This window comes from Nomia melanderi, chromosome 11, assembly GCF_051020985.1.
Source record: "Nomia melanderi isolate GNS246 chromosome 11, iyNomMela1, whole genome shotgun sequence".
NCBI classification, from domain to species: domain Eukaryota; kingdom Metazoa; phylum Arthropoda; class Insecta; order Hymenoptera; family Halictidae; genus Nomia; species Nomia melanderi.
In genome coordinates this window covers 15,190,515-15,202,723 of record NC_135009.1, presented here as the reverse complement: position 1 = coordinate 15,202,723, position 12,209 = coordinate 15,190,515, and the positions used below count along the sequence as shown (strand labels likewise).

The 12,209-nt window shown below is 42.8% G+C and overlaps 2 protein-coding genes across 4 annotated transcripts; one reads left to right on the top strand and one right to left on the bottom strand.

Moving 5' to 3' along the window:
- Positions 1–93: 93 nt before the first annotated feature.
- On the bottom strand, positions 94–8,355 carry RhoGAP1A (Rho GTPase activating protein at 1A). Of its 3 annotated transcripts, none has more exons than XM_031988397.2 (13): positions 7,430–8,355; positions 6,183–6,657; positions 5,879–6,089; positions 5,523–5,802; positions 5,270–5,449; positions 4,985–5,200; positions 4,696–4,815; positions 4,375–4,619; positions 3,998–4,295; positions 3,522–3,804; positions 3,175–3,445; positions 2,933–3,104; positions 94–2,874 (listed from the first exon to the last, which is right to left on the bottom strand). In XM_031988397.2, the coding sequence occupies exons 1-13, from the start codon at positions 7,541–7,543 to the stop codon at positions 2,458–2,460; spliced, it is 3,282 nt and encodes a 1,093-aa protein (XP_031844257.1). In that variant the 5' UTR covers positions 7,544–8,355; the 3' UTR covers positions 94–2,457. The 3 variants fall into 3 exon arrangements, with proteins under 3 accessions (XP_031844257.1, XP_031844256.1, XP_031844258.1); XM_031988396.2 differs by having other exon boundaries at positions 5,879–6,113; positions 7,430–8,354; XM_031988398.2 differs by having other exon boundaries at positions 4,034–4,295; positions 5,879–6,113; positions 7,430–8,353.
- Positions 8,356–8,884: 529 nt separating this feature from the next.
- Rnb (BTB/POZ domain-containing protein Rnb) lies at positions 8,885–12,183 on the top strand. Its single transcript, XM_031988407.2, has 6 exons — positions 8,885–9,238; positions 9,381–9,601; positions 9,688–10,407; positions 10,481–10,656; positions 10,741–11,002; positions 11,059–12,183. Exons 1-6 carry the CDS (start codon positions 8,984–8,986, stop codon positions 11,990–11,992), a joined length of 2,568 nt encoding a protein of 855 aa, XP_031844267.1. The 5' UTR covers positions 8,885–8,983; the 3' UTR covers positions 11,993–12,183.
- The last annotated feature ends 26 nt before the right edge of the window (positions 12,184–12,209 follow it).

The window sequence follows — 12,209 nt, the reverse complement described above, 5'->3', positions numbered from 1 at the left end:
GTTACAATATAACGTGCTCCAGCTTAAAATTTATTTATACAAATAAAAAGAACAGAAAAATGTAACCTGGGTTGGTAACAAACATTTCCGATGTAAAAGTTTATAAACCTCCAGTATATTTGTGTGTTTCAAAGGTGTGTGGATTTTTGGCAGTACATCGTCTTGCAGCGAAATAGCCTTTATCGAGTTGCTGTCGTCAGATTGCTCGATCGACAGTAATCGTAAACGGTATAATGGAAATAATAATAGTTGTTGCGATAATAATTAGTAATAATAATAATCAATAATAATAATAATAATATTAATAATAATAATTAATTAATCGTAATAGCAGAAACTTTGTCTTTACATTTATCGTTGAATGTACAAAAGAGGGGCCGCGTATTATGCTAAAATGCGATATAAAAATTAAAGGTATCCAATATTTACGATATAATACACATGGGCAGGTTACACATATACACGCACACACACTGAAACCACTCATACGATAGTTGCCTTCGCTCAAGCACAGTGGTCACCTCTGGAAAAGTACCTTAACGTAACAATTCGTCGTCGTACTCTTTCGTTTCTTTCTCTCTCTCTTTTTGTTCTTTTTGCTGTTTTGCATCTCGATCAATAATATTCACGATTTTATCGAACATTGGAATCAGACTCGAGTCTCATCCGTTTCGTCTTCGTCGTTCCGATTACAAAGTAGTTCATTAACGTCCTAGCATGTAAAAAGGGAGGGGTGGGGGTGGGGTAGGGCCTCTACGTGGAGTATTAAATTTGTACTGCCAAATGTGCTTTCCTTTGCTTCAACCCTCTGAAGCATGGAGTGTCGACTTCGTAGAGAGCGATCTTCAGAATGCTATTACTATAAAATACGTGAGATAGATTATTAATTGCGGTGGTATACAATAATAGAAAAATACAACTCGTATCGTGTATCGTTAAGATGGATATGCGGTTTGGATAATAGAATGCAAGTGTTGCGATGCTTCAAAGGGTCAATCACGGTACTCTATCGGATGTATGCGAGAGAATATTTTCTTCTCTTTGGTGCTCCATTAAGCTGTATTTAGACCTAACAACCGGAAATGAGATCTCTGATGTTAATCCTCCTGTGTTAACACTTAGGCGACCGCCTGGAAGGAACTGTAACTACAACCTTCTCCATTATCTTCAATTATACTTATTCAATTTAGTTAAAAACGTATTTGATGAATTGCAAATAATCCCACGTCAATACTAAATAAAAGAAAAGATAAACAGAATAAAAGGCAATTGCTATGAAAAGTGGGAGATCTCCTCATTCGGTTGGCCAAGTGTTAACGTGTCAACGTAGAAACGAATAACGAAATTCTCTATGAACAAATAAGAGTTCCAAGAATAACACACTGAAAACAATATTGCTCAGGAAAGAAAGAATATTTGAAAATAAAGACACGATTCTCGAAACGGGAGTCTAATTACAGCTTAAATGTTAAAAACGTCTCAACTCCACCGCTCGTCAATATCCTTTACAAAAATTCGAGAGCGCGTACTTCTGTGAAAATACTTCTATAAAGAATAGAACAGCTCGCGGAGCGCGGCTTCCGTAATGAACTGAATGCAGCCAGTATATATCGCGTCGCTATCAAGCTTCGATTTGCATATACCAAGGAACGTGATCTCCCGAAATTGTCCAGTAGGAGGAATATTTAGGAACGTGATTCACTCGATTAAAGTGGACATTCTCATGAACATAGCTGAAGGAGGTATGTCACGTTGTTATCGCGTAAAAAAATTTAGACTCTCTGTTAGGAACACGCCCCATTGGAAAAAACACTTATTCTCTAAAGCGTGGATACAATAGTGAACTGCCTGTCTGTCTGTCTCTCTAATGTGAACATGAATTTTCCATCCTGTTTCTTTTCCTCAAAATGTCTTCGAAAATGTTGAAACGGTTAGTCCCTATACTTGGTCCGACTAACTCGAACATTCTCAAGATCTTAAGGACACACTTTGATCGTTCATGCGAGAATTCAAATTACGTTCACGCTTCTGAAATAAAAACCGAAATGACAAATCGTTTGACACGTGTATCGAGAATGTTAGTATAGCATAGTCTTGATCGAAGTTCATCCCTAAAACCATGACCTTAATCGAACCAAGTACAGATCCCTCGTTGGCTAGGACTTCGGAGTAAAAGTATAAAATATATTACGGAGCTCGAAGGACCAATGTGACGGCCTGCAAGTCCTTCGTCGCGTGACTCGTATGCGTCTCGACGTCACAGGAATTCCATCCGGTCCGGGTGTTCGTGAAAGCCTGTATATATACTACTTAATGCGTTGCGTAAACGACACGTCACGAGAAACTAATAAAATATATTATAAAAGATCGATGAATTTTACAATCGAACGTTAGCCGCGACGAGTCCGGCGAGCCCCGAGCAACCGACGCTGCGGCATGTCAACAAGAATCTCTCGACTAGAGTGACTGATTGTTCTGTTGCATGTGCATCTGCAGGAAGCAGTAAAGTATGCCCGCTTGAGCCATCACGTCGACGGTGCCCGCGGCCAGCGGGTCGCGGCTCTTCGCGTCGGACCGCGAGTTGGTGCCGGGCCGCAGGAGCGTCGGCCCGAACACCGTCGCCAGATTGTGCAGCGACATCTTGTTCTGCGCCTCGTGCTTGTTCACGCGTATCAGATGCGTCAGCAGGAAATCGATCACCGCCTTGTTCACGGCGGGCAGGCTCTCGTAGACCCTTCGCAAGGCGGCGCCCTTCGACAGCTCGCCGGTTTGGAAAGCTTCCAAGAAAGCCGGGTAAAGCGCGTCCGTGAAGAGAGCTTCCGGCATTTCGCGAAGGTACAGTTTGAGGACGCCCGTCACCGAATGAACGTCCACCTGGGGAACACAGGAACTGTTAATGAAGGACTACATTAACATGGAAATGAGGTGTTACCTCTTTAAGCAATTGCTCCGCCTCGTACGAATTGCTCTCAAACGATTTGCGCAATTTCGTCAGGTCAGACGCGGAGCCGGACACTCGGTATAAGCCTACTTCTCCCACGCCTCGCCTTTCCACTTCCCTTACGCAGGCCGTTATGATAAAAGGAACGTCTCGTTTTTCACGTCTGTAAACATGAGTGTGTAAATTGATTGACCGTTGCTCGGAGTAAGAGTAGCCATGTTTATGTAACGTACTTGCACACTTGTTGAATTTTAGCTCCGAATAAACCCTGCGGTTTGGCAGACGGCACTCGCCTTAAAGTCACCTCGCTCGGAACGAAACGCAGAGCTACGTCTAGGGTAGCTGGGCCTAAGTTCAATGACCTCTCCACTTGGTCCGACTGCAGCCAAGACCTGCTCAATCTTTGTATACACTTGCCTCGTAGCACCGAGCGGGCCCCGCATTCCTCGTACAGTAGAATTCTAACGTTCTGACTGCCTTCTAGTTCAACGACAAAGGTTTCGCCTTAAACAGTAATGAGATTAGTTGTATGGTCGTGGAGGTACAGCGTACTTGAAGCTACTGTAGAATAGAACATTACCCCATGTCGGAGCTTGACCTCTTGCTACTCGACTTCTTGCTCTCTTAAAGTAGTGTCCGTAGCTGTCGACTTCCACAATTATATAAAGATCTCCTACTCGGTCTAGACCTGGCGGCGTCAGGCCAAGCAGGGTCAAGTGAAGATCGCCCAGTAATAAACTCTCGTCTCGGCCTGATCTTAACAAATAGCTACCCATATCTGTCTGGAGATAGGTGCGGCAGGCTGTGACCCAAGCCTGCAATTCGTACATCGACAAAGGCAACGGTCCCGGAGGCTGTCCACCCTAAAAGATGAAAAACGAAAACTATCGGTTGCAATGATTCCATTAGCGGTCGAGTTATCTTCATGAGTGTATCGTTACTTGCATCCTTGTGCTCGATTTAAATAAAAGACGTTATCGAATATCTATACAGAGTATGTATGTATGTATGTATGTATGTACGCATGTATGTATTCGTAATCTGTGAATTACGCACCTTTGACTTATCTAGGTACATATGGGAACGCATTACCTGTTGCAATGCCTCCACCGCTTCAACCCATTGGGACCGTTCAAATTCACTGGACAGAAAGAACGTGTACGAATTTTGCATTCGATGCTGACTTTTATGCGCGACGCGTAATACTAAATTTGGGGACGCTAATACTAGTTGAGCTTCGAGCTCAGCAAGCTTCTTTCTATTTTTTTCCGAACCTCTACCGCCAAGCCTAATTCGTTTCTCGTCGTTGCGCTCTTCCCATAATATCTGATCACGTACGGTACATGCCTGCGACCTGTGTGCAACGAGGATCGATTATTAAAAAAAGAAACGTTCTCAACGATAGAATCAGATGCGATTGACAGGTTGTGTACCTCAGAGCTACAACGTTAGCTGGACTAGTCTCCCGTGGCTCGATACCGTCCTCTGTCACCACCGCTTCCGCCACTGGCACGTACCACTTTAACTCGAACGTGAACTTATCTCTACCAGACGCCTTGTATTTCGCACAAGCGATCACATCGTTGAAGAGGAACAGGTGCCTCAGTTTCCTATGACCGTCGGACAGTTCCACCACAAAAGAGTTCTTCACTAATCTTCGCTGTGCTCTGTCATGACTCTAGAAACAGTTGAACATTTTTATACCGTGCATCACTGTTCGCGAACGTCCTGAGTTTGCTTTCACTTGATCTCACCGGAAACATTGATTTCGTCTGTATAATGTTGAATTCGTCTAGGAAGTTTCTAGTCATAGCAAGAGCCTCGGAGAGCGGTGCATGATCTGCATGATTCATTGGTGTATGCTTAAGGAGATCCTACGATCAATCGAAAGGAAATTATCAACGCGAATTGTCTGATAAGATAAAGCTAGTATATTTCCACGTGACTTTATCAACTTGTGTGGGTAACCTTCGTTTAATAACAGCACGTTCGTGTGTTTATATACTCGATCGAGTACATCCGAGTAAGTACGTAAATACTCACATGCAATACCAGCGCATTCTTTTGCACGCGAGCAACAGGCTTGTGCAGAAGATCTTCGAGCGATAAACCTGGACCTTTGGGAAATCCTCTGAGTCTTATGTCTCTTGTGATCTCACCGAATTGTGTGGAATGCGCGGAACATCTTCGTACGGTGTCGGTAGCGCGGGCGTAGTTGTGTAAAAAAGCTCCGTACAAGCCAATGTTGCTAGCCATTATCTGCGGAGAACGATATACGTTAATGACAGATTAAAAACACATCTCTTCTTGACAGATTTCAACTCTTACTTTGAACTGTTCGCCTATGGTAGTCTTGCTGTCCCATTTCTCCAATTTTTTCCTAAGACCGTTCAAAAATGTTTGATGCAGCTCGTGCAGTTCAGGTATCTTGTAAAACATTGTGCCGAATTCATCTTCCGAGATGACTGGTTGAGACGTGGTCAACGTCGCCCTTATAGCTTTCATGTACTAAAGAAAATTATGCGCTAAAGATTCATGAACACGTTTTCTCGTACTTCATTTAAAGCAATGGACCACGTACTTGCAACATCACGTTTAGACATTCAACGTACACAGCTTCGCTTTCCACTACCGAGTTGACGATGCATTTGATCATAGACGTTCTATCGTCCTCGCGATCTTTACTCTTCTCTTGTCGGCGCGGTGTCGTCGGCGTCGGCGATTCTAAGCTGCCCTCGCTCAGACTTAAAGGTTCCGCGTCGCTGCTGCCGGTTTCGTTGTCGGTGCTAAGAGCACGTAGCAAAATCGGCGGCGCTGGACTCGCGCCTTCTTCGTCCTCGCTGTCCATCGCTGCCCTGTGTCTGGAGATAGAGGAATGGTTGAGTGTACATCATCACTTTTATGGGATTATTAAATTGATTTGAGGGAACTGCTTACTGTATAAAATAATCGATGTTGACATAATTGCTCTGGTTCCCTGGTGAATCGGGAAGAGAAGGCGGTCTTCTCTGTGGCACTCTGTTGCCATTATTGTTTCCCACAGGCGGAACACGTGCATCAATATATACATACTCTCCTGTTTGATCTAAAGCTACGGAATCATAGTAAGGTTCTTCCTCTGATGCCTCTGCATCACCGTCCTCTCCATCTTCATTAATCGCATTTTCCAGATCTGCCCGTGAAGCATACGTATGAATGGAATTGGATTTAATTATAAAATGGTACAAAGTGAATACAACACCTTTCTCATCCTCCTCCTTGAGAGATCCTTCATTTTTCTCTTTCTTCGAGCTACCCGTTACTTCGATTACAGTCACGTAATTACTTGGCACATCAGGGTCACTGTTTCTTCGGAGCTCAGGCACTTTGTCAGGACTTCTCGGTATCTCGCTTTTAGGTCTTTTGCTTGTGTTTAGAGTGGAACTCAGCTCGGAGACGCATTTGTCTTGAAATTTACTTATATCTTCGCGTACAGGGAGGGATGGGGCCGATGATTCCACGTGTTGAGCGTGAGACACATTTGTGGCGTCTAACAAACTGTTCTCTGTGGGTTGACAGGTCTGTTGAGTTTGAGCATCTGTTAGCTGTTGCTTTTCAGGAGTTGTTACAGTGTTGCTGTTCGCTAATTTTTTATGGCGTTCAACGTCCGCTAACAGTCTCTCCAAATATTCCACATAGAATTCTTCTTTCTCGAGTTCTTCTCTCAAAGCAGTTACCTATAAGAATAACACGTGTCAGGAATTTGCATACTTTCAAACTGTTGTTTCACGTAATAACACAGGTGAAAATAAATACAGTATAAACACATATTTTTCATTGATGATAACAAGATGAAGATAAGCGAGTGATGATTCAGTAACAGTGAGCCATTTGAGAACATTTAAAAAATTATAATAATTACAGAAAAAAAAATCAGTAGGATCAGCTTTTGAACAGTAATTCAACAGTAACATAAAGAGTGAGTAAAGTAGATTAAACTATTAATTACATTCAAGTATAAATTCAGTTAACTTCCTAATTAACTAAGAAATTAATACGATGACTCATGGAATGAGGTCTCCACCACCAGAAGAACAAGGAAGGGTTTTCCCCCAAAAGAACCGACATTCTACCGTAGAATTCCATGGAACTGATTACCAAGTCAGCTCTTACATTTAAAAACAACGATATAATCTGTTTCATAGAAATAAATAACCATCTGAAAATGTTAAAAGAATTCGTTAACTCAAACAATTTAATCATAACGAAAAGGAAACACACACCGAACATTACGTACAAAACTTCAAAGAATACAACAATAATATAATCCCTAATGGGCCATTTCAATGAAAATATAGAGGAAAATTCATATTGCAACACATCTGAAAAACATGGCCAGTGACTCATCAAAAGCTTGAGAGGAAATCGCTTCTCTATTAAATCTACACGAATCCCTCGACTGTAATAATCAAAGAGATTAGAATGGACGTTCCAATTTTGATCAATTACCTTCTGTTTATGCTTGACTAGGTTGGCCCTGACGTCCTCCTCCCAGGCCGCCGGCAAGGCGCTGTCCGGGAATCTTTGTACCCAGACACGCTGGAAATCCCCGAAAACGCTCATTACTTCACTCCGCGGCGTTTAAAGGGAGGACTCCTCGGGGACGGTGACAACTCCAGAGGCGGTTCAGGCCGCTGTGTACATTGCACGGGCGCGGCGGTTGCGGCTCTTGCCCAAATAGGCCCGATTACGATCTCGTTTCGTGGCAGAGAATCTACTGAGACGCACGTGCCGCCGTAAGGAGGCATAAAGTCGTTCGCTTTAGCGGCGACACAATCCTTTTCCCTGGTACACACGGGTAACCTGTAGCCCAAGACTAAACGTAACGAGCGTCATACGGCCGCTGTCATCTTGTCGACATCTCCTGCGTAGCTCACGATCCGATCCCCATGCCCTCTCCTATCATTTTGACGCCTCCACTATACTATGTTCGCGAACACTGCCCTTCGGCTGGCAGGTGCGCTCTTCACGGATGATACTTTTCACGGGTGCCGCTTACGCAAAATAGAAATTTGTGTACATTGCGAAACGGCCGACAAAATCCCTGCCTCCTGCCGCGATGAAATATGTCATTTATGTTCACCTTGACGATACGAACCCGCTCGGCAGGAACGTTAGACGGAAATATCAGCCTCGGCCGGGGAACCTTTCAGGATTTAACTAGTCCGAGCGGGTTGCGTGCATCGCGGCTATGAACGACGATCATGTTTCTTTACGTAATTCTTTCTAATTGCTATGCCGCATCGGGAAACGTTCGGGCGTAATTTTATATTTAACGTTAAAACGTTAGGGAGAGATGGGCTGCGCGTTACGTGCACCGTTAGAAAAGAATTACGACTTCGCTGAAATTCGGGAAGGCGGAAATCATTTGTTGCGTTGCGTAATCGTTGAGAAATACTTGGAGCGTGAACTTTATTTGCTTTTTTTTTTCTTGGTGTTCGTAGGAAGAAAGAGATTCTCAGGATAGTTCGTTGCGATTAATTTAACGTTTGTAATGAGATTACTGGTAACTTCGTGGAGGAATACATTTGAGAATAAAACTATTATCAATGAAAATAACACTCTTTTAACGTTATTGTATTTAGCAAATCCGTAGATGAGTTAATATGCTCTACAATCATTTAATTATGTTCTTTAATAATTTTATATATCATATCTACTATAACTCTATCGAATTTACGATGGCGCTGCAGTGTGCGCTCTTTGAACTAACAGACGAGCGGCGGGATGTTTGAAATATTAATTATATAAAATAATGAATTAATTATATATTAATACACACTGAATTTAAACGTTCAATTCGCCTGTGTTACATCGTACGGTGAACAATGTGATGTATGTCGATTACAGGAAATTATAAATTCAAGTAATTTTCATCTCAACTTACTTTTGTAAGTTACTGTACAGATGTAGCTGTCAATCCCGTTGGCAGCGCAATTTAGAGGTTATGTTTTCTCCAAAAAATTAACGAATTTTCATTAATTTTGACAGTTATCTAAAGAAATGTCAACTATGGACGAGCTGCAAGAGCAACCGATACTTCAGGAGTTATTGAAACATGTCAAAACAGACTCTAAAAGTGGAATCTCGTCATGCTTGGTACGGCTAAAAAACGAACCCAAGTGCTACAAGCAATTCGCTAAAGATGGAGGGTTGGGCATTTTAGTAAATTTACTTCGTTGTCATAATTTGAATATATTGAATATGACTTTGAGTATTCTAGCGAATGCGTGTATACACTCAGATGCAAGAGAGAAGGTACTTGTGTTCATGTTTCTTAAGACTGTTCGATTCACAGATTGCTTCGATGAAGCAGAATTGAAACAATGTATATCTGAATTTTACTCCTTTATAGTACCGTGGAGTTACATCGTACTAACTTTGAATATGTTCTTTTTAGGTGAAAGGATCTAAAATAGCGAATAATGTAGTCTCTATAATAAAATATACAAAACTAGGAAATACTTTGCACTGCCGTGCATGTAGACTAATTGGAAACTTGTCAGAATGCGATTGGCATGCCAAATCATTATGCCAAGCTGGTGCAATTCAAGCGGTAGTTGATCTTCTGCAATTAGACGCGAATATGCAAACTTATTTGATGAGTGTCAGAGCTATAAGGTATACAGATTTATTTGTTTGCTTATTGGCAATAGTTTGTTAATATGATATTGTCTGTTGTATTAATTTCTATTTTTCTTATACAGAAATATTTGGAGTATATACGAAGGTAGTAGGGAAGAAATTTTAGAAACTGGAGTTATACATAGAGTCACAGGTTTATTAATAATGGCAGTAGAAAAATCACAAACAGGCACAAAATATTTAGAGCTAGTAGAAACTTGTGTGAAAGCTATGTGCGTATTTTTAGTTACGCTTGATCCTCGAGTTGGGGAACAAATGAGGGGAGAGAAAGATTTGCAGGGCTATAAATGCATTGTGCAGTGTTGCAATATGAAAAATAAAATGGCCATTAAGTGCCTGTACAATCTTTGCCAAATAGCAGAGTGCCGGCCTGTCTTGGGAAATTCTGGTGCTATCGAAAGTCTCATAACTCTTATTAAGGATCATTCGGAATTGTATAAAGAGATATTGGCCAGTTTATGCCTGTTTTGTCGGGAGGCTGTCAATCGCGCAAGAATTAGAACTGGATCCGGTCTAGAGTTAATGCTGTCTTTATTACAAAATCCTGAAAACGAGAGATATCATCCTATACTGCTACATGCGCTGGCACAATTTGTTTACGATGATCCGAGTATTGTGATAATGGTGAAGAACGGTTTGCTCGACGTTCTAATTACCAGGTTGAACAAAATGGTGTCTGAAGTTATGATTGTCGAGGAGAACAACGTTTCAAAGAAGAGAGGCAACGAATCACCGCCTAACAGACAAACGGAAGTCAAATTTAATAAGACCAGTTTAGGACGGTACGTCAATGAAATTATTTAACAATTAATCTTCATGAATTATAGAAGTAAACGCTATACCTTTACTTCACAGATTCAGTTCAGATTATTATCGCGACGATTGGAGTCCGGGCAGTGCAACCAGTGTCTCTTCCTCGCCCCCTAGCACACCCCCATTGCCATTCTACGATTCCATAGAAAACGACGAAAACACGGAGGACAATTACAGTCCAGTTTGCAGTGACAGTGAATTTATGGACAACGAGGATGGTTCGTTAAACTATCCACTGCCAAAGAACATCCATAAAATCGTTTATCAATTAATCCTAACTTAAATAATCCATCTTCTCCTAGAACCTCAAGAAGAAGTGGAATCAGTAAAAAGTTGCAAATCAGTGACTATAGAAGTAGAAGAGTGTCAAAGTTCAGAAAAAGGGAACAGATCAAGTCACTGCGAGCACGCGAATGTTTGGACGTTAGTGTTATTAAGTCGTCTGAGTCATTCGAACGATCCAATCGAGCGACTGGCCGACTCCACGACGATCGAGCCACTGTCGGCTTACATTAGACACGCCAAAAACCCGAGAGCCTCAAGAATTCTGACTCGAATCATAAGGTAAGTAAAACAGTCATGCATCTATCATGTCCATCACTCATGATTTCTCTCCACAGAAACGAGGCATATCTGATGACGCTGTTGAAGCAAGGTTTCGTCTTCGAAGCTCAAACACTGTACGGTTCGGAGCAGTACACGAGACAGCTGTGTGCCCTAGCGGAAACCGGCGGAGCGATCGGCGAACTGACGTCCATCCTGCTGCGTGGGGACGAAGCTCACAAATTAGTGATCGCGGTCTCGATACCGTTTCTAATCAAATCGCGGTACATTCTCAGGTCCCTGCTGAACAATTACGGTGCCCTGCCGCTGATATTCCGCGTGCTGTCCGACCAGCGGCACAACCTTCACGAGAACGCCGTCTGGTCGATTTGCCGGCTGGCGAACACGTTGCAGATACAGCCGGAGATAATAGACAAGTGTCAGATCACCGACACCGCTTCGACGGACTTCCCGAGGGTGTACGACAACCATCCGAAACCGGCGACGGTCACGTTCGAGCTGGACGACGGCAGCACCGTCGACGCCTGCAGACACACCCTGTGTCAGAAATCCGACGCCTTCTCCGCCATGCTCGAGGGGAATTTTTCCGAATCGGGGAAGAAACGCGTGAAGCTGCGGAACACGTCGAGAGACGGCCTCAACACGCTGCTGTTGGCCGTGACCGGTGCCACTTTCGAAAACCGAACCATCGAGTCTCTATTGGACGCTGTGCTACTAGCAGACAAGTTCCTCATGACCGACGTGTCGGACGTTCTGACGGAAAGCTCGATTTCCAAGTTGAATTACAAGAACTTCAGTCGAGCTTGGAACTGGGCGAAGAACAACGCGTGCCACGAGCTGAAGTCCTGCTGCGTGAAGAGTTTCCTCACCGCTTCGATGACGCATTCCGAGAGAATACAGGCGTTCCAGGACTTCTCCGCCAGCGGCAGTTTCAACGAATTCCTGGACGAGGTGAAGCAGATCATCAACGGCGTTCTATGTCAACGTTAACGACACAGTCATTTAACTTAATTGTGATATTAATAGTCGCGAAATCGTAGGGTACTCGACCGTTTAAGCATGGAGACACTCGGTGAAGTTTTTATATCACGGAATCTTTTATTCGTCGCATCATTATACTTACTGTGAATATATTTTAAGACGTGGAATTGATGTATATTAAGAATTCTTATACATATGTAGCTATAATTCGCTTAAAATCATATAT

Coding starts and splice junctions, on each gene's coding strand:
- RhoGAP1A (XM_031988396.2), bottom strand. CDS start 7,543: ATGAGCGTTTTCGGGGATTTCCAGCGTGTCTGGGTACAAAGATTCCCG. Junction 6,114..6,182: donor CAAGGAGGAGGATGAGAAAG/GTGTTGTATTCA, acceptor CTTCACGGGCAG/ATCTGGAAAATGCGATTAAT. Junction 5,201..5,269: donor CCATAGGCGAACAGTTCAAA/GTAAGAGTTGAA, acceptor CGTTCTCCGCAG/ATAATGGCTAGCAACATTGG.
- Rnb (XM_031988407.2), top strand. CDS start 8,984: ATGTCAACTATGGACGAGCTGCAAGAGCAACCGATACTTCAGGAGTTA. Junction 9,239..9,380: donor ACTCAGATGCAAGAGAGAAG/GTACTTGTGTTC, acceptor TGTTCTTTTTAG/GTGAAAGGATCTAAAATAGC. Junction 10,408..10,480: donor AATAAGACCAGTTTAGGACG/GTACGTCAATGA, acceptor TTTACTTCACAG/ATTCAGTTCAGATTATTATC.